The sequence below is a fragment of the Gymnoscopelus braueri genome (assembly GCF_963280865.1).
Source record: "Gymnoscopelus braueri genome assembly, chromosome: 22".
Taxonomy (NCBI): domain Eukaryota; kingdom Metazoa; phylum Chordata; class Actinopteri; order Myctophiformes; family Myctophidae; genus Gymnoscopelus; species Gymnoscopelus braueri.
Window position 1 is genome coordinate 9432920 of NC_137624.1, and position 20589 is coordinate 9453508.

The following is a 20589-nucleotide window of genomic DNA, read 5'->3' on the forward strand; positions in this document are numbered from 1 at the left end:
AGCCAATAATTTGATGACCGGCAGCGGTTCGCTTGTCATTAAATTATTGACTTAGGAAAGCGACAAAAACAAAAGAAATATCCATGAATTCAAGTCTCCATGGGGTGACTAATCGATGGGGGAAAAAAATCTGTGAACTATCCCTTTTAATGTCAAGGACCCCCCAATTTGATATGCATTCGGGAGCCATATGTGGGTCGTGGACCAATTTTTATGGGTCGTGAGGAAAATACCCCTTTATTTTTTGTTTACTACTTTTAGTTTTTAGAGATTTTCAAAATAAATCAGCCTACACATCAGCCTACACATCAACAATATTAATTTAACGTTTAATTTGCACTCGCCGCAGTTACAGACCTGTAAGGGTTCATTTGGTTCCTAACTATCAGTCATTTAGCCGTGGACCCCCTCAAGGCTCCCTGGGGGGCCGCAGACCCTACATTGAGAGGCAGTGATGTAACCCACATTGAGAGTTCTTAGATTGATATAGCAGGGATGTTGATATTGTTGGGAGTTAAACTGCCTGGCAAGACCCCCTAACCAATTAAGATCTGAGGCCGATACTAACTACAAATGCCCTCTAAATCAGTAGTTCTCAAACGTTTTCCTGCCAAGGACCCCCAAAATGATATGTATTTGGCCAGTAGCCCAAGGACCCCAATCTGAAAATGATATATTGGTTTTATCTTGTTTCTGTAAAGCGACTTTGAGTACCTAGAAAAGCGCTATATAAATCGTAAATAAATTATATATATATATATATATATATATATATATATATATATATAAAAATATATATACAGTTGCTTTCCCGGTTTTTAATGGGTTAAAAAGCAGCAGCAGTTTTAACCATGTGAACCCTAGCTTCCCTATTCTGGGGCGAACCTTGGGCAAAAATAGCCAATCTACAAACTCACACAACACGGCGCATCGTTGCGAACTTGTAGATTGGATATTTTCAGTGACTTCAGAGATTTGGTGTAGACTCGGGAAATACCAGGGCATCTAGTATGGAGTCCTGGGGGTCAACGAAGTATATAGGGCACTGACGGGTAGGGGTCTTCAACGTATTACAGGCAAAGGACCCCTTTAGCTGAGAGAGATGAAGCAGAGAGTGAGACCCCCACTGCATACAGTATTGTATAAAATTGTGTACTTACTTGTACTTTTTCCTAGATTCCAAAGATGGCTTCATAGACCTGTTTGATAGCACTGTCATCAGTGTTTGTTGGATTCGTGTTAATGTGCATTTTCAGACATTTAACACATGTTGCAATGCTGAATTGGAACGTGGTTGCACTCTATTTTAATGACGTGACGCGCACGTCGCTTAACACCTACACTACAGGTCACACAATGGACAATTGATATGCATCTAGGCTCATTCCTATGTTAATGTTCCTGGTGTGAGTCGGGAGCCTTTGTAAACTTTGTTGAGGTGTGAATTTAAAGTAGTTTTAAATCTATGCGTGTGCCACTGCCTGCACATGCTCCTGGTCAAATAGGTTCCTGCACGGCGTGCAAGGCCGTCCCATGAGCAATGCAACCCTGCATTTAACCACTTAAACCGTCAATGCTTAGTAAACCTGACCTTTGTGCTTGGTCTGCTCTTTTTTCCCTCTACGCCAAACCTCTTTCCCCAAAACTGTGAGGCATTGTGAGCTTGTAGATCTGCTATTTTTGGCTAAAGTTCTCCTCAGAATAGGCAGTCTATATATGTAAAAAAATAAATATGTTCGGATCACACAAATATTTGGAGGCCCCCCTGTAGTAACTCTGAGGACCCCCAAGGGGTCCCGACCCGGACCCCTTGTTGAAGACTCCTGATATAGGGTGTACTGTAAGTGGTTAATGTTGCACTATGGCTACCTATGACCTTAATGTTGAAATGATTCCTACTTGAGGCATTTGTACTGTAAGAGATTCTTTTCATATTCCTGAGAAGATATTTAGGCAGCAATCATGTATCTGGAACAGTCTGCTAAAGGGGCCATTGAATCCCTATACAGGACGTACAGTACAGTAGCTATTTATGTTTTGTTTTGTTCGTTTTTTATTAAAACAAAAGGAGATGATGTTGGCTTTGCCAGCTGCTCAGAGTGTGTGTGTCACTAGCTGCCTGGAATGCATCTCTACAAATGACTGTGTCACTCATTTAAGGTCAATGTCCTGACTGTCACAAAGTTTAGTTCACCCCAATTTAACCCCTGAATTTAAGTCTAGAAAAAGATTGAAAGAAAATAGAAATATCCAAGAACCAAGTTTGAATATGGGTACTAGTGTCCTCACATTAATCATGAGTCAGTCAGATTGTGTGTTTTTATGCATTTTGTAAACAAATGAGACTATTATCCCAGAAAACAGACTATAAACTTAACAGGAGGAGGGAGTTTACTCAAGTAGGCCATGGAAGATAAGATAACAGCATGTAGACAGTAGTGTCTTTCTCCCATACAGATCAAATGAATTCAATTGATATCGGTGTCAGATAAGAATCTTTGACGGATGTCATATCTGTTATAGCCTACAACTTTATTTTTAGGCCCTTTTTCGGGGGAAATGGCCAGAATTACTCAATCTGTCAAATGTCAGCTTCCTAGACCCATAATAGAGTCAAGTTATAAAAGCACACTGTAAATAAGAGAAGTGGAAATAGAGAAAACAGCCAATCTACAAGCTCACAATGCGTCGCGATATGATGCATCGTGAGCTTGTAGAATGTCCGTTTTCACTATTTCTGAAAATGTTGGGAAATGTTTGTCATTTTCTGCCGTTTTTGAAAAATGTTTTTTTTTGTTTTGCCTATAATTACGTGCCCAAAATAGGGACCCACAAACAGGGAGACCAGGTTGAAAGTGGTCAGTCCAGAAACGGAACACCGTGTGTGGGGGTCTGGCTTGGTTGTGGAGCCGAGCCTGAGGGCTGCTGGCACAAAAGACTGTCCAAGTTGCTTTGTGCTGTGTTGTGGAACGAGGAGTTTATTACCTCTCCTCTTGGCCGCTTCATGACTTCCTTATATTCACATCTTGAAACAACCTGTTTCAATGCTTTTAAACTGCTTGTACTTACTTATGTTGATTTATGGGGGTGCATGTGGCCTGGGTGGGAGAGGGAGAGCAAGCTAACTGTATTTGTATGTGTGTGTTAGGGCTGTCACGATTCCAAATTTAAGTTGACGATTAATTGTCACTCAAATAATTTACGATGAACGATTTAATTGTTTGTTTGGCACACAACATATGAATACATGTTTTATTTCTGTTTGCCATTTAGGCTTCGTAATAAAAATGTCCACAGGGCAGACATGCCATTTTTAAAAAAATATATTATTTAATAATTTTATACATAAAAAAAAAAGCTGAAATAGTTGATCTACAAGCTTACAACGCGTCACTTTGTGATGCGTTGTAAACTTGTAGGTATGTAAGGGACAGGTCGATTTTTAAAGAAGGGTACCCCCCCTGGAGAAAATGTATGTGCCCTGATCTAAAATGCCATGACCCTTCCTTTGACTAAAAATAACATTTAAAACAAAACTATTATATATTAATGAATTTGTATTGGGCGTTATCTGAGTAGATGGAAAGGTGTTTTATTATCTCCTGGAATAGAGAGAGGGAGAGAGAGGACCTCTAAAAGTCTTATTAAAGAAATGTAACTTAACGTGCTGTACGGCACGTCATTGCCATTCACGTGGCCGTTGCATGTGCATTTTGCACGCATGTTCGCGTCATGTACTTTCTGTACCATGAAATTATCAACCGGTTTCTGCATATATGCAGCACTCCTTAAATTATCTGGAATGCACCCTTCTAACAATACAGGTCGAGTTATTTGCATATTGAAACGGATTTGAAATGTCAAACATGTCAAGCCTCTGACGTTTTTACATGTAGTTCATCATGCAACACGTGTGTGTTCCGCCCTCAAATTCATCTTATGGAGGCCATCACCCCTGCCCGCACACACACGTTAAAGTCTATTTAAGTTAATGTAAATATATATTAAGTTCTAAATAAAAAAGGGTTTCACTCCCACCTTATGCACGGTTGGCACGCACGTCCATTTGTGCTTATCGAAAATACGCACCCTTTTAGTCACTTTATTTAGGCACTATTTACGAACAACTTAGTGAATCAGGCCCAAATATGTATATTTTTCTATTATTAAAAAAAACGTAAATCTTGGCTTGGTGGGCGCCCCCCACCCTAATGGCGCCCTAGGCAATTTCCTAATCTGCCTATTGGCTGGGCCGGCTCTGCCAGTAGTTTACAACTTTTGTCACTCTGCCCTTTTAATTGTTAACTACAGTGACTACACTGTTGCTTATATAAAACAAATTAGGCTATTAAGACGCTGAATAGATTTGACTGGGTCGTTCACATTCGCTGTGCGTTGATGGCTTGTTAACGACCGCCATTGATTCTAAATAGACCAAGGTGTTACTTGATTTGAATCCTTTGTATCCTTTGAAATAGAGAGGGGTCATTGACCACTGTTCTGTTGTACTAAAAAGGTATATAAAAAACTGACTATTTTATCGATTCAAAATCGCATGACCCTCCCTTGGATTCAAAGTAAAATTAGCTGACCCTCTCTTGGACTAAAATTAGAAAGGCATGACCCTCCCCTATTTTCCTCCAGGGAACCCCTTCTGTAAATTTCGACTGGTCCCTAAGCTTGTAGGTCTGCTATTTCTGCTTTTTTTTTAATATTCGGAAATGTTCAACATCGAACCTATTATGACGATTATGCAAATAATTGCGATTATCACAAATAATTGTGATTAGACGATTATGTAATAATTGTCAGGTTTGAGACAGGCCTAGTGTGTGTATTGTGTATTTGTATTGTATGTCATGTTTTAAATGTGCGTATACTGTATAGGAAAATCCTCTCAAGCGGCTATCCTCTCAATAAAGTCTGTCCAAATCTCCCCACCAGCACATGATAGAAAGGATACAGTAATACAAATATTTTTGTAAAAAATATTTCATTTCTATCCCCTTTTTCTTTCTTAGGTTCTAGTTTTATAGCTGGTTGGTAATAATAAAGTTGTGAAGAGTGGCTCGTCTGGCCCAGTGGAAGTTGCGAAGGACCCCCAGGACCCCCAGGTGAAGCCGGTAGGGAGCCGGTAGAGATGGGAGCCAACACCAGCCAGGTCAGTGACCTGTCGGAGAACCCCAGCCTCAGAGCTCTGGTGGGCTCCGAGGCCATGTCGGAGAATGACCCCTTCTGGAACCAGCTCATCTCCTTCACCTTCATCAGCCCCACCAACAGGTACGGCACACACACATACACACACACAATTCATTCATTTTCACACAGAACCAGAGATAACGCGATCCGAAGATTTGCTGCTCCATTCACTTCCTGGTTAACTTATTACTTACAAATGCTGTATCTCGGCTCCTGTGTACCTTTTTTTTTTTACTATGTATTTTTGGCCCAGACATGCTATTTTTAAAGGCCGACAGCAAATGTCAACGAGGTCACGATGACCTCGTTGACATTTGTGAAACCACACAGTGAAACCCTCAGTGATTAGCAACCATCAGGGGATCGATCATACTGGAGATAAATATTCTGTGACTACTTGAAAAGGTTATAAAACACAAAAATGAACGCAAAAATGTTTTGCTTCAGTAATTAGGCCCGCCGGTTTTGTTCCCAATTTCACATGCCGACCCCAATAAACTAGTTTCATGTCTAACGTGTCCTCAAATGTGGCCTATGGCACACACGCACACGCACACGCACACGCACACGCACGCGCACGCACACACACACACAGCGAGCAGACAGCGTTTCAACCTGTATTCTGTATGTTTGACTACTTGTTATCCTACTGTAGTTTCTTTGCAGCGTATCCTTGTTCTCCTCCTTGTCCACATATCCTGTTGTCTGACAAAATGTTCTCGGTACTTGACTATAGAATGTATTAGCTTGGTACTTACTTAGTACTCGCTGTTTTTGGTGCGGGGTGGGTGCGACAAAGTATGTAAATCAGGCTTTAACCCATTAAAACCGGGAAAGCATCCGCGTCATTTTAGATTGTAGCTATATGTACAGTATATAATATAGCAACATAGATTTTTCAGAAAACTCTTAGGATTTAGAACAGTGGTTTGAAACAGTGGTTCTCAAAAATAGCAGATATACCAGCTCACAGCGCGTCACTTCGTGCAATTGCAACGTTTTTGAAAAAATCTTTGAAAGTGCGGCCAAATACCGGGTTATCATTTTTGGGGGTCCGTGGCACGAAGAAGTTTGAGAGCTACCGATTTAGAAGTAGTGATGGATCGTTCATGATCGATTCGTTCAAAAGAACTAGTTCATTGCCGTGAACGAGCTCGTTCACTTCCTGAAACTGTTGCGTTCGCGCTATCGTTCATACCCCCCATCCCCTCCCCCCGTACACAGGACAGGAGTGCGGGCTGTACGCGCAACGGAATAATAACGCTCCCGTGATGGTGTTTTTCTCTAGAAAATAGCGCTACTGAACGAGAACGTGAACGAATCATTTGAACGAATCATTGTCGTTAGCGTGAACAAAATCGTTCTTTCACTGAAATGATTTTTTTCCCCCACCACTATTTAGAAGGCATTTGCAGACGAACCATCTAGCTCTTGTGAAGAGGGGTAGAGATAAGAGATGGGGTGTGTACGTGGTTAGCCATGTGTACACCTAAATAAATCACTATCATTTGCAGACGTGCACCACTAGTAGTGACAGCTGAATCATCATACTTGGTCCAGAACTGAGATATTAACGTCAACTTTATCCTGTTGGATATATCCAATCTTGCCAGCCGCCACGAAATCGATAATTTTAACTTAACAAAAAAAATAATAATCTGCTGTTCTACCTGTTCTACCACAATTAGGTTTCACTTTCGAAAAGGAAAGGCTTTGCTCTGAAACCGTAACTGATGAAGGAAACCACAAGGAAGTGGAAAACATTTCAGATAGATAGATAACTGTTTAACTTTCACCTTGAGACGGCAGGCTTCTTTCTTTTTTTTTTACACAATAATAAAGGTCCCGTGGTGTTTGATGGCCAGATGTAAGTTATTGGGGGCTAGAGGAGCTACTGTAAATAATAATAAAGAAATCGACGGGTTATTGTGTAAAAAAAGTACATATTTAGCCACCTGCCCGAATGCCCCCGCCCACTGTAAAAAAGATAACGAAAATTGCAAAAACTATAGAAAGCAGTAAATGAAAATGTTTTAATACTCATCTTTTATTTACTTTAATTACAAGCTAAAACATAAACCTTGGTTGTAAAAAAACAAAGTTGTCCTTTAACTTTAACACCCCAAATCTTTCAATGTGGTCCATGATTTCAGTCAGTCTAGCTTCTAGTCTCACATTTGCCTCTCTACATTTTTGGGACCCAGAAAATGCATCTCAACGTTTAAGAAATTAATTTAGGTAAATTGCCCATGTTAAAATGACAGTATGTTGTTGATAACTACACAACCCAAACCTCTACCAAAGTGCTCTTGCCCTTTAACCACTTGAACCCTACTACCTAGCATCCCTATTCTGGGGGGAATATTTGCAGAAAATAGCAGATCTACAAGCTCACAACACGCCACTATGCGCTGCTTATAGATCAGCTATTTTCGGCAAAGACAATTGGTGTCCGTTTTACTAAGTATAGAGTTGAAGTGGTTAAATGTAATATAACGCAGTGCGCTAGCAGGCCAGTAGAGGGCAGAAGATACTAGCAATGAACTTGTCTTAACCTGTTTTCTCTCTCCTACACAGTGGGGATTCCAAGCTGTTGGAAGAGGCTGTGATCCCCCTCGCCAAGATCTTTAGTATGTACACTGTGCTTCCAGTATTTTATACATCTTTAGTATGTACACTGTGCTTCCAGTATTTTATAGTGTCTGATGGCCTGGTGGTCAAAAAAGGTTTAGAAACCCATGTCACCCGTTTGAATTTTTCCAAATACCATTTATTTTTTGAATTCTTGCTACAAACTGACTCTGCTCACTCCCTCACCTGTTCAATCGCTCACCCACCGACTCGCTCGCTCACTCACTCACTTGCTAGACTAGGGCTGTCACTATCTCACTAATCTGAGTTCCCAGAAGTTTTCGCCAGCTCTGGCGAGGAACTTCTGGGCCAGAGCCCTGGTATTTGTGGGCGGGATGTAGCTTACGCTAAGAATCTGAGCGGACACGCCTCTTACCGGTCTGAGAGCTGTGCAACTCGTCTAAAAAGTCAGACGAGAGGCAAACAGCAGTACACAACAATGGCGGCCGCAATTTCTCAAGGGCAAATTGCTTCCCGTCGATCCTATTTAGATGCAACACCCACTGCATGTGGATCCCGCCCCCTTTTCTTCATTGGCTGTTGATTTGAATCACAACGCAGTGGCCGCGCCCCTGCTGTCCAAGCTCCGATGCAATGCCTCCCAGACTACTATCTCACTATCTCGCTCACTCACTCACTCACTCACTCACTCACTCACTCACTCACTCACTCACTCACTCACTCACTCACTGTTGTGTGTGGATTAGGCCTGTCCCCGACTAAGGATTTCTGTAGTCGAATCTGATTGGCTAAATGTTGCCTATAGTCGACTAATGGTCGACTAATGCAACACCAAAAAGAAATATATATATATATATATATATATATTTTTTTTTTTAAACCTTTTTTTTCCTTCTTTTTTTTTGGCATGATTCGACTGAGATTGGCAGTCGAATCAGTCTGATTCGACTGCCAATCTCTCAGTCGTATGCAATAGAGGAACATTCCATTTGGGCTGTAGGGGTGCTGATTTAACATATACTTGCTTGGTTTCTCCCAATAAATCATGATGTATATCCTATTTTTGGCAAACTATTAGTTGATTGATATAACAAATTAGGCCAATCTCTCAGTAGATTTTTTTTTAAATCATAATTCGACTAAGAGATTGGCAGTCGACTCAGACTCCCCTCAACTGATTAGTCGACTATTCGAATAATCGAGATCAGGCCTAGTGTGGATACACACACATGCACACATGAACGAAAGTATGTACAGTACACAAAACACACGGGTTTCACATTGCTTTACTTTTAAATTAAAATCTCTTTCATTGCTGTAGAATTGTAGTACATCTTGTTTTTATTGTCTGTTGCTGGGTGTTTTTTTAACTGTAGTGTAATATTTATTTGTTGTCCTGTCTTTAATGTATGTATTGAGCTGAGAATATTTTTTTCCCCTTTTGCATAATAAAGGACATCTAATCTAAACCTACGTAGGGTTTCTGGTACACATTTAAGTGTACATAGACTGGCAGCGCTAAAGCATGCAGATACCCTACAAACACTCTTTGTGGGGTATCTCTTCCTCATGTTACCATGATATTTGACCACATGAACCCTATATTCTTAGTTGAGCGGAGTCCCTCAGGGCTTTATACTAGGCGCCCTCCTGTTTTTCGCTCTACAATAAATACCTTTGCCGAAAATAGCCAATCTACAAGCTCACAATGCGTCACATTACGTTACATATCTCTGTTACATATCTCTGTTACATATCTCTGTTACATATCTCTGTTACATATCTCCGATTTCTGCTGTCCGTAATGTTGCAAAACTGTTGATTATTTCTATCCTGCTTTTTTTGCTTTTGTTTTCTAGTTGAGAACAATCCCAGAACTGGGAACTTTGGCGCTTTGGTGAGAGTGTTTTTGGGAAGAACCAAAGAGTTGAAGATCTCCACAGAATGCCAAGAGTGAGTACGATGAGAACCTCCAAAGATCTCATAAACGAAACGGTTCCAGTTAATGACAGATCCTGACAAAAAAAATCGTCTTGTCCCTGATTGTTTGCGAGTCGGGGTGTGTATATGTTGCGCCTATGATTGTTTGATCCAGTGTTTGGCGTGTGGGAAGTCCTAATTTATTTATTTTTCTCAAATGAGACAAACAGCGAAGTTGTTGTAATTTCCCATGGGAAGCCTGTGGAGGTATAATCATCCGCAGTGTGTGTGACATTATTTCCCTGCTCATGCCTGCCAAACCACAACTCCTCACATCCACCCCGACCAGCGTTGCCAGATTTTGGCAAGAAAAATAAGCAACCGGGTCTCTGAAAAACAAGGCCAAAAGAAGCGATTTATAATAGGTTTAAGTGCCACATGAGCACTTTAAACCTATTGTATGCATCGGCTATTTGAAAAGAACCGATCTACAAGCTCACGACGCGTCGCGATTTGCATCTTGTACAGGGGGAGGGGGTTAATTTGGGGGTCCTTGACATGAAAGTGTTTGAGAGAACCACTGGTATAAAATACAATATGAGGAAACAAGCCTCTAAGCAACTACATTTTACAAACAAGCCCAAAAACCCACAATATGCAACTAACTACCAATAATTTCCAAGCAACTTTACAGAATAACAAGCCCAAAGTCGCTTATAATAAGCAGACATGGCAACGCTGCACCAACCCATGACTCACACTATTTTGGGTGGGTACTCTCCACTTTTCTTGATCCAAAGTGTTGGATGTTGGAGTTGGAGCTACCCCTTTGCCAGGGCTATTACAGTTGACTAATTTTGTTAAATGAAACTAAAATAGTAAAAAAAAGAAGAAAACAAATGATTGCATGTAAAATAATTCATCTTTGTTTTAGCTTTTTCCACCATCATATCTGATGTAATACATTCTTTAACCTACCCTTTTCAGCTTTTTTAAATAAAGAATTTCTTCATAATACCATTAAGACTAAAATTACGACTATATCTAAATAAAAACTAAACTAAACTTAGTTGATAACTAAAACATACTTGCACTCGTTCAATTAAACCGCTTTAATTGAACGAGTGCAAGTATGTTTTAGTTATCAATTAATACAATAATTTTGTCCCATCTGTATGGTAGAGTATGTTAATAATATAACAATATAACTTATACAATTTGGGTGGTTGTATTTAGTCTCCCTGCTCTTCTATTGAGACATTTAGATTGCGTCAAAGTTCATGTCTCACCTACAGTAGACACAGGATCTGACACAAGTTTTTACCTTGTGGTCAAGATTGAATTTATCCCCTGAGCAAACAGGCCGGCTCTATGAGCTCAATGGCTCCCCACCATCTGCTTTTGTCCTATTCCATAGAATGGCTTTGTGCTATTGACAAAACACAAACTCTCTCTCACACACACACACACACACACACACACACACACACACACACACACACACACACACACACACACACACACACACACACACACTTGAAATATTGATGTATGTCCACATAAACAGAAGTGCAAGAATGCCATGTACAAAGGACATAAACACTGCCAGTGCAGTCAGACAATAGGAAAACAGCCGGTTACAAAGTGCCTAGATGGCAGAACATTGTTACATACAATACAGCTGACATTCTTGTCAGACACAGCAGACATCAATCATGGATAACGGAAACAACGCCTCCTCCAATTTGAGCGGCTTCCTATACAGTAATTGCTGATACTGAGCAGTACCTTGCTAACTGTTCCACACACACACACACGCACACGCACACACACACACACACACCAGTGGTGGGAAGTAGCTAAGTATATTTACTCAAGTATTGTACGTAAGTACACTTTTGAGGTATTTTTTGTTATTTTACTGGAGTTTTTCCAATATTCAATGCTTTTGCTTCTACTCCACTACATCTCAGAGGCAAATATTGTACTTTTACTCCACTACAATTATTTGAAAACTTTAGTTACTTTGCAGATAATTATTATATTAAAAAACATACATTAACCACTTTAGCCCTATTTTATACCTAGGCTATTTGAAAATAGCAGATCTACAAGCTTGTAGATCTGCTATTTTCAAACATTTTAGTACTTTAAAGGTAGGGTAAGTGATTTTCTTTGGTTCTAATAAGTGTTAAATAGCTCTATATTCTGATAGTACTCATTGCTATAGAGTGTTTGTTCAGTAAAATGAGTCTCCTTGTCTCGCATTTTCGTTTCAGTTTCATTTCCAATTTTATCCAATCAGGATAGAGAACTCAATCAGCATATAGATTAAACAAGTGAAATTGGAAGTGATGACACTAAGAAATGAGCAGGCAAAATTGGAACTGGAACACTATAAAAATGAAGCTTAAAAATTGGTACTTTCTCCTAATTGGCTGAGATTTTGACACCTACCGGAAAATTTTCTGTTTATTAAAGAGCTGGAGAGACGGGGAGACTCCTGTTACTGAACAAACACTCTATAGCAATGATTACTATCAGAATATAGTGCTTTAACCTTTTAACAAAATACTTTTTGTTTTAACCAAAAAATATCACTTACCCTACCTTTAAGTACATTTAGAAGCCAGTGCTTTTGTACTTTTACTCAAGTAACATTTTGAACACAGGCCTTTTACTTGTAACAGAGTATATATTTCTATTGTGGTTTTGCTACTTTTACTTAAGTAAAACATTTGAGTACTTTTTCCACCACTGACACACACACACACACACACACACACACACACACACACACACACACACGTACTACTACACACACACACACACACACACACACACACACACACACACACACACACACACACACACACACACACACACACACACACACACACACACACACACACACACACACACACACACACACACAGGACAGCATAATTGGCGTGTGTTTAATGGCTGTATTGATGGTGGTGGTGGTTGAGGTATTGTGGTTCAGTGAACTCCCTTCACTCAGCCTCCTCCTCTTTTAATTTCCCCCTCTTCTCTTCCTCTCTTCCCTTGTTTTTTTCCCTCTCCATCCCTCTATGGATGTGAGCTGTGATGCATGCCAGTGAGCTGTGTGTCGGTGCAATGTCTGCTGGGCTATGGATTAATACCAGGGACTTCATTTCCCCCTCTTCTCTTCCTCTCTTCCCTTGTTTTTCTCTCTCCATCCCTTTATGGATGCAGCCATGAGCTTTGGTTTAGTGTCTTCTGTGCTATCGATTAATACTGGGGACTTTAACCCATTTTGGGAGGGAACCCCTATTTTTAACTATACCTTTCAGGACGAGAACCTTGCTATAGAGTGTTTGTTCAGTAACAGGAGTCTCCCTGTCTCTCCAGCTCTTTATAGACCCCTTAACAGACGACGTCACCCTGGTTGCAAGCGATAAGAACCAGTATTGCGCGCGCAGGTCTGGCACTGAGGGTGCGTTCGGAAATTGCGCACCGGAGCGCACTCGCCTATTAGTTTGTATTGGCCAGTGCGCTCATTGCTGTAATTCCGAACGCACCCTATGTTGGGAATTGATTGCATGAAACAATCACCTGTGTGTTTAGTCTCAATGTTGGTAAACTAAACTAAAAATAATTGGTCTATTAAACGGAAAATGCATTTTCAGGTCGGGATACCAATTTTAACAAATCAGGAGAGAGAACTCCTACAGGATAAACAAGTGATATTGGAAGTAATGACCCAAAGAAAATGTGTAGAAAAAATGTCGAACAGGAATACTAACTGATACATGGGTACTCTCTCCTGATTGGCCGAAATTGGCAACCCAACTGAAAAGGTATTTTCTGTTTATTAAAGAGATGGAGAGACGGGGAGACCTCTGTTACCGAACAAACGCACAGCGAATGAAAACTATCAGAATATAGTGCTTTAACCTTTTAACGAAAACACCTTATGTTTCAACCAAAAATGATCACGTACCCTACCTTTTTTAAACCAACTTTTAAGCATTAGCATCCTCCTAGCCGTGTGAGACTGGGATGCATATATGGCATGAGGAGCCGTTGTACATTATAATTGTAATTCTAAAACTTGTGACTGGAGTGTAACAGGAGATAGTGTTCCCCCTAGCGACGACACTGTTGACCTCACGTTGCTGCAGTAGTGGTGTTCAGTAGCTTAACCCGTTAAACGCGGGAACGCGTCTGTGTCATTTTAAGATTTCTTTGGCTGTTCAAAAATAGCAGATATACAAGATAATAGAGCTTGTAGATCTGCTATTTTTGAAAAATCGTGGAAAATGTGTGCAAATCTTGAATATATTTTTAAGCGAACATTTTTAACTCAAATCTGTGCTTCTGGGGGGTCCCTGGAACAACATATTTTGAGATGGGGGGCCCGCGGCCAAATACATATCATTTTGGTGGGTCCTTGACATGACAAAAGTTGGAGCACCGCTGATATAGCAACATACTGTTAGGATTTAGAAAACATTTCTAGATGTATTTGGCGCATACGTATTTTCTAGATGTATTTGGCGCATACGTATTTGTTCCAGGGACCCCCAGAAGCAAAGATTTGAGTTACAAATGTTCGTTTTATAAAAAAAAAATATATATTCAAATATTTCCCCAAACAAATCACGATTTTTTTGATTAGCCAAAGAATTCTAAAATGACAGAAGCATTCCCGGATTGAATAGGTTAACTGGTAGCTTGTGTTCACTCTGAGCAGCTCCAACGTGGACGAGAGGAAGGTTTTAGCGGGGGGGAAGAAAACGAAAACAAATATAGCACACAAGAAAATCTCCCCCCGGAGTGGTTTAAGGATAAAAAATTTAATAAAACCAACAACAACTCACTTATCCGTAGAACGGCCCCTTTTGTAGAACCCTTAATCAACGCAAATTAGTTTTTCAGTTGGACGTGATTTATGTTTAAATGAGATGTGTGTTTTGTCTGTGTTTTATTACAGTCAGCTGTTCATCTGGCAGGCCCACAATGCACTGTTCATGATCCGCTGCCTGCTCAAGGTCTTCATTAGGGAGATGAACGAGGAGGAGCTGCACCTGCACTTCTCTTACCAGGAGAGGGCGCCAGGCTCCTGCGGAGGTGAGCTCCAGCCCACAGTGAGGTTGGGTGTTATATTTTATCAGGAGCCAGATAACTGCAATGTTTTTGGGAGAATCGTTCAAATGGTGATACAAGCGTGAAATTTGGTACATAGCATCTTTTTAAACAGGTTTACAATTAGTGTGTTATCACTTATATGCCGATATCTCATTTGGCTGACCAGTTGAATCACTTTTAAACCCATTTTTCAGGAATTTCTTTCCCTGTAGTTACTGCACTTTGGCTTTGTAGGACAGAATTAAGTGCAGATATTCCTGGTCAAATGTAGTGACCAGTGTCATTCAACACCCGACCGCGGGTGTCAGTACTGCTGCAGATGCGACTGCAACTTCCTGCAATGAGAAAACATGGCACATGCTGACTAAATAAGCGATTTAAATGGTTGGTTCAACCCGTCGCTTACATTAAAAATTTCTGGGAAAAACTGCAACCATCTGTTTGCATTGTGTAGTCTGTGGACTATCGTAACTTTTTGGATACAATGTGCGGAAAAAGGGTAATAATCGGGACCTTTCGCTGGCCGCGACCTCCGCCAGAGCCCAGCGCAGCCGAACCTCATTTCTGAGCTAAGAGCGGAGAGTGAGGTTCCAAACGGAGCTAGGTCAAATGGTACTCCCCTACAAGTGAAAGTTGCTCAGTCAAATTTGTACTCGAGTTAGTATAGCACGCGACTCGGGTGGCGCAGTAGTAAAGTCCCTGCCCACCACCGCGGAGGCTGTGGGTTCAAATCCACCGCGGTGCATCCGGCTTTGTCGAGCGTCTACACGCGAACACAGTTGGCCCGTGTTCGGGGGAGGGGAAGCCTGGCGGCGAGGGTGATAATTGCCATCACTCGTAATCCTACGGGCTTACCTGTCAGCAGGGAGTGTTGGGCGGGAGGAGTAGGGCGAAGGCCCTACGTCCTCTCGGTGGGGGATCCTCACTGGCAGGTGAGTCAGTAGGAGACGACAGCAGTGACGACACAGAGATGTGTGTGGGGAGGAATACATTGGCATAACGACTAAATTGGGGAGAAAAGGGGGTGAAAACCTAAGCCACTATGTTTTTAAATGGAGCATAAGTGGTTCATAATGTATTTCTGTAAGCTGGGTCCCGGTGGTCAAAAGTTTGTCTTTAACCCATTAACTCTATAACTGCCAAAGACGTTTATAAACGTCTTTGAGAAATTAGCTGTTGCCTGCCAAAGACGTATAAAAACGTCCTGAAAAAAAATAAAAAATAAATTCTAAAAAGATTCTCTAATTATTTAGTATTGACACCTTTTCGATATTCCAAACGAATAAGGAGATAACAATTTCCAAAGATTTGCTGCTCCATCCACTTCAATGTTAAAATTGAAACGGACAAACAATTCACAATGTTTTTTGGTTTGAAACCACTGGTTTTGAGCTATTTTCAAACATCAAACAACACATGACAACAAGGTCAAATTGACCTCGTTGACATTTGTGAAACCACACCTGAATCTCATCTGTGATTAGAAATTTTCTGGGGATCAATCATACTTGAGAAAAATATTTTGTGGCTATGCGAAAAGGTACCAAAATCGGTCAAAACCCTGGCAGAGGCTACAGACTGTTCTGAAAAAACTCTGGCAGGGTAAGAGTTAAGATCTGAAGCCGATTCTACAAATGTCTTCTAAATCCCAACAGTATTCTGAAAAAACGTATGTTTCTATATCAGTGGTTCTCAAACTTTTTCATGTCAAGGACCCCCAAAATTATATGTATTTGGCCGCCAACACCCATCACAAACATATGTTGTTCCAGAGACCCCCAGAAGCAAAGATTTGAGTTACAAATGTTCGCTTTAAAAGAATATGTATTCAAAGATTTGCACACATTTTCAAGATTTTTCAAAAAATAGCAGATCTACAAGCTCGTAGCGCGGCACTCGGTGCCGCGCTACGAGCTTGTAGATCTGCTATTTTTAAATAGCCAAAGTGCAAAATAACGCTTTTTAGCTCAAAGCAAAAAGTGACACAGATGCGTCCCAGGTCTTAATGGGTTCAAATGTAGTGGAGTGAAAGTCAGACGCCACCACAAACAGAAAACCCCACCACAAAATACTCAAGTAAAAGTACAGACGCCAAACAAAAGGAATTAAGTACAGTATTCAAGTACATGCACTTCTTTTCTGTCCCACCCTTTGCCAACAAGTTGGGTCACAAAAAGGTTGCGCTGAATAGAGGGAGGCTGTATTTAGAGAAAATGGCGTGAGTGCTGTTCGGCGTTCAATGAGCTTTTTTTTCTTCTTATTCTGAATGGAGGCTATTGGCAAGTAACATAACACAAGTCAAACCACTGACTTCCTGCATTGTGGGGTGGCTTGAATAAATACTTCCGATTAGTGGATTAAATTAGGCCTCAGCCCTAATTACACATTAACTGACAACATCCATTATGAGAGGACCATCCCTGTTTAAAATGGGCGCCTCCGGTGGAACACATTGGAGGAATTGTTGTCCTCATGGAGCCAGACATGTATCGTTGCAGAAACCTCTTATCTCCGTCTTCTTTTCGTAAATTATCGCCCTACTTGATAAAACTGCAACGTCACACAAAAGCATCAAATGTAGCTGATCTACAAGCTTGTAGATCTGCTACTTTTGCTGCTTTTGAATCCTTAAAAAGTAATAGTTTTGGACATATGAGGTTTCCACCCCGACAGAGACGATATATATATATATATATATATATATAACGCTTTTCTGTATAACCAGTCCGATAAAGAGGGTTAACTTGAATACTTTTAGTATCAGTGAACTATACCCTTTCAATCTCTGTCATTTTAGATTTATTTGACTATTCAAAAATAGCAGATATACAAGCTCATAGCTCGGTGCCGCGCTACGAGCTTGCAGATCTGCTATTTTTGAAAAATCGCGAACAAGGTGTGCAAATCTTTGAATATATATTCTACAAATGTCTTCTAAACTCTAACCGTAAAAAAAAACCCGTATGTTTCTATATCAGTGATTCACAAACTTTTTCATGTCAAGGACCCCCAAAATTGTTTGGCCGCGGACCCACATCTCAAAATATTTTGTTCCAGGGACCCCCCAGAAGCAAAGATTTGAGTTTGAAATGTTCGCTTTAAAAAATATATTCAAAGATTTGCACAAAGTTTCACGATTTTTTCAAAAATAGCAGATCTACAAGCAACTTGTAGATCTGCTATTTTTGAATAGCCAAAGTATAAAATGTGGACAAAGTGGGTTACACAGATGCGTTCCCGGTTTGAATTGTTTAAAATAGCGCCTCAGAGATATGTCGTCTCTCAGATACCGTACCTGAGACGAAACACTAAACGAGCGCAGTGATCTCGGTGAAGTTGATTTGCCCATTAAGACCTGGAAACGCATCTGTGTCATTTTTTTATTTGAGCTAAAAAGCATTATTTTACACTTAAAATAGCAGATATACAAGCTCATAGCGAGGCACAGAGTGCCGCGCTACGAGCTTGTAGATCTGCTATTTTCGAAAAATCGAGAAAATGTGTGCAAATTAGTATATTTATATTATTTTAAAGAGAACATTTTTTTACTCAAATCTTTGCCTCTGGGGGGTCCCTGGAACAACATATTTTGAGATGGGGGTCGGCGGCCAAATACATATCATTTTGGGGGTCCGTGACATGAAAAAGTTTGAGAACCACTGATATAGAAACATACGTTTTTCAGAAAACTGTTAGGATTTAGAAGACGTTAGTAAGAATCGGCCTCAGGCCTTAATAGGTTAGGCGTGAATATGACGGCCAGTTTAACACTGGGGATTTGACCATGTGACGAGAAGTCAGAATCTGACTGGTATGGTCCTTTTTAAACCTGGTGTCCCTATTCAGGGTATTCATAAAAACTTGAAAATATTTGACTAGATTTATCTTTTTAAATAGCAATTTCTGAAAATAGCAACAAAAAAAACCAATAGCCATTTCCGAAAATAGCTGATCTACAAGCTCACGACGACGTGTCACTCACAATGAGCTTATAGATCTGCTGTGTTTTGTTTTTTTTTGCCATTCCGTCGCTGAGACAAAGTGTAAGCCAACGGGGGCCTGCCGTGGTTTTAAGGTCACGACCGGACATAATGGAGGGAAAATGGCATTGGACTGAAAATCCTTGAGGCCCTGGAACGGGACGAAGGAGGGAAGTGTAGTGGAGGAAAGAAGGAACGCTTCCAGCTGGCTGTTCCCTTCCTCTGTTCCTCCATGTGAAGGAGGGATGGATGGCTGGGAAGGAGGCTAGGAGAGCGAGAGAGAGAGAGAGAGAGATGGAAGGAGTACAGAGAGAGAGAGTGAGAGAGTCTGCTCATGGCCAACCACAGGGAGCTGTTGGCGTCGGTGTTGGTGTTAGAAATGACAGAATAATAAGAACAGAATGTTCTTTTCTCTCTTTAATTGCCCCCACCAACCCCTCCACCCCCCCCCCCCCATCCCACCCGCCCCTCATCTGCAGACACAGTGACCGAGGATCTCCTGGAAGAGTTCATGTCCAACCTGGTGCACCTGATCGTCGAGGTGCCTCTGCTGTAAGTAGTGCTGCCCTCAGCAGCTACCTCAGAGTTGGGTAGTCGCTGTTGGGAGTGGAAACCTTGTATCTCTCTTTTTTAAGACCGGGAACGCATCTGTGTGCCATTTAAAACAAAAATTGGCTATTCAAAAAATAGCAGATATACAAGCTTATAGCGCGGCTATCTTTTAAATCACGAAAATGTTTGCAAATATATATATATATATTTTTTTTTTGCCGGACATTTGTAATTCAAGTCTTCAAGTCCCTGGAACTAAATATTTTACAAATGTTTGCTTTGAAAAAATGTGCACAAATTTTCATTTTTTTTTCAAAAATAGCAGATCTACAAGTTCATAGTGCGGCGCCGCTATTTTTGAATAGCCAAAGAAATCTTAAAATGACACAAATGATGCTTTTCCGGTCTTAAAGGGTCAAATCATACATTTTAAAACATTTTAAGACATTGACTGCCAGGAATGAATGAATTAATTAATCTGCCACCGCCAGCGTTTTCTTTTACTAATCTTCCGAGACCCACAAAGAAGATGTAAACAATAGATGTCTCGGGGACGAGGGTCTCTTCTATCATCCGGGAAAAATTGTAACCGCGATCTTCCGTTCTTTAGTAGTTATCGGCGGTTGAATATGGCTTGTTTTCGCCCAAAAACGCAATCTGGGAAAAGAAATCGGAGATGCACGTATTTTTATAAATCTGATAACGTTAGACCGGACGGGCTGGAATCTGTTTAGATCACGGGATTTCCGGGCGTATTCTACTTCTGGAGTCCCAGGATCAGTCCCAGGTTGCGGAAGAGATGCCCTCTTATCGTAATCACTGAAAACCCCAAATGACAATGTCAATGGCAGTCAAGTGTTGGATTTGAAATGACTTCTATGGACGTCAACGGGAGTCAATGTGTTAAAATAGTGAAAATAGCCGATCTACAAGCTCACAAACGCGTCGCGACGCTTGTAGATCGGCTATTTTCACAACTCTTGTGTGATGAACTAGGCCTAGGGTATTAATTTACGAAAAAACAAACATGGAGATACAAGGTTTCTGCCCGACAGCACGTATGATATATTTATATATATCGGGGTCCCCCAGGGCTCTATACGTGGTCTGCTCCTTTTTGCACCAAACGTCTTTGGCAAAACAAAAAAAAAAGACAGATGGAAAGACAGGGAAATTCAGGCGCCAAAGACAGCACAGTGGTAAAAGTTACAGA

At 40.8% G+C, this 20589-nt stretch overlaps 1 protein-coding gene across 2 annotated transcripts in view; it reads left to right on the top strand.

Annotated features, from left to right (window-relative positions):
* dym (dymeclin) overlaps positions 1–20589 on the top strand; it is an 82467-nt gene that overhangs the window by 1901 nt on the left and 59977 nt on the right. For both annotated transcript variants that reach the window (XM_080419563.1, XM_080419562.1), the window contains exons 2-6: positions 5022–5280; positions 7777–7829; positions 9651–9744; positions 14690–14826; positions 19304–19376. In XM_080419563.1, coding sequence (XP_080275689.1) covers positions 5141–5280; positions 7777–7829; positions 9651–9744; positions 14690–14826; positions 19304–19376 — 497 coding nt within the window. In that variant the 5' untranslated portion in view covers positions 5022–5140. The remainder of the gene's footprint in view (positions 1–5021; positions 5281–7776; positions 7830–9650; positions 9745–14689; positions 14827–19303; positions 19377–20589) is intronic.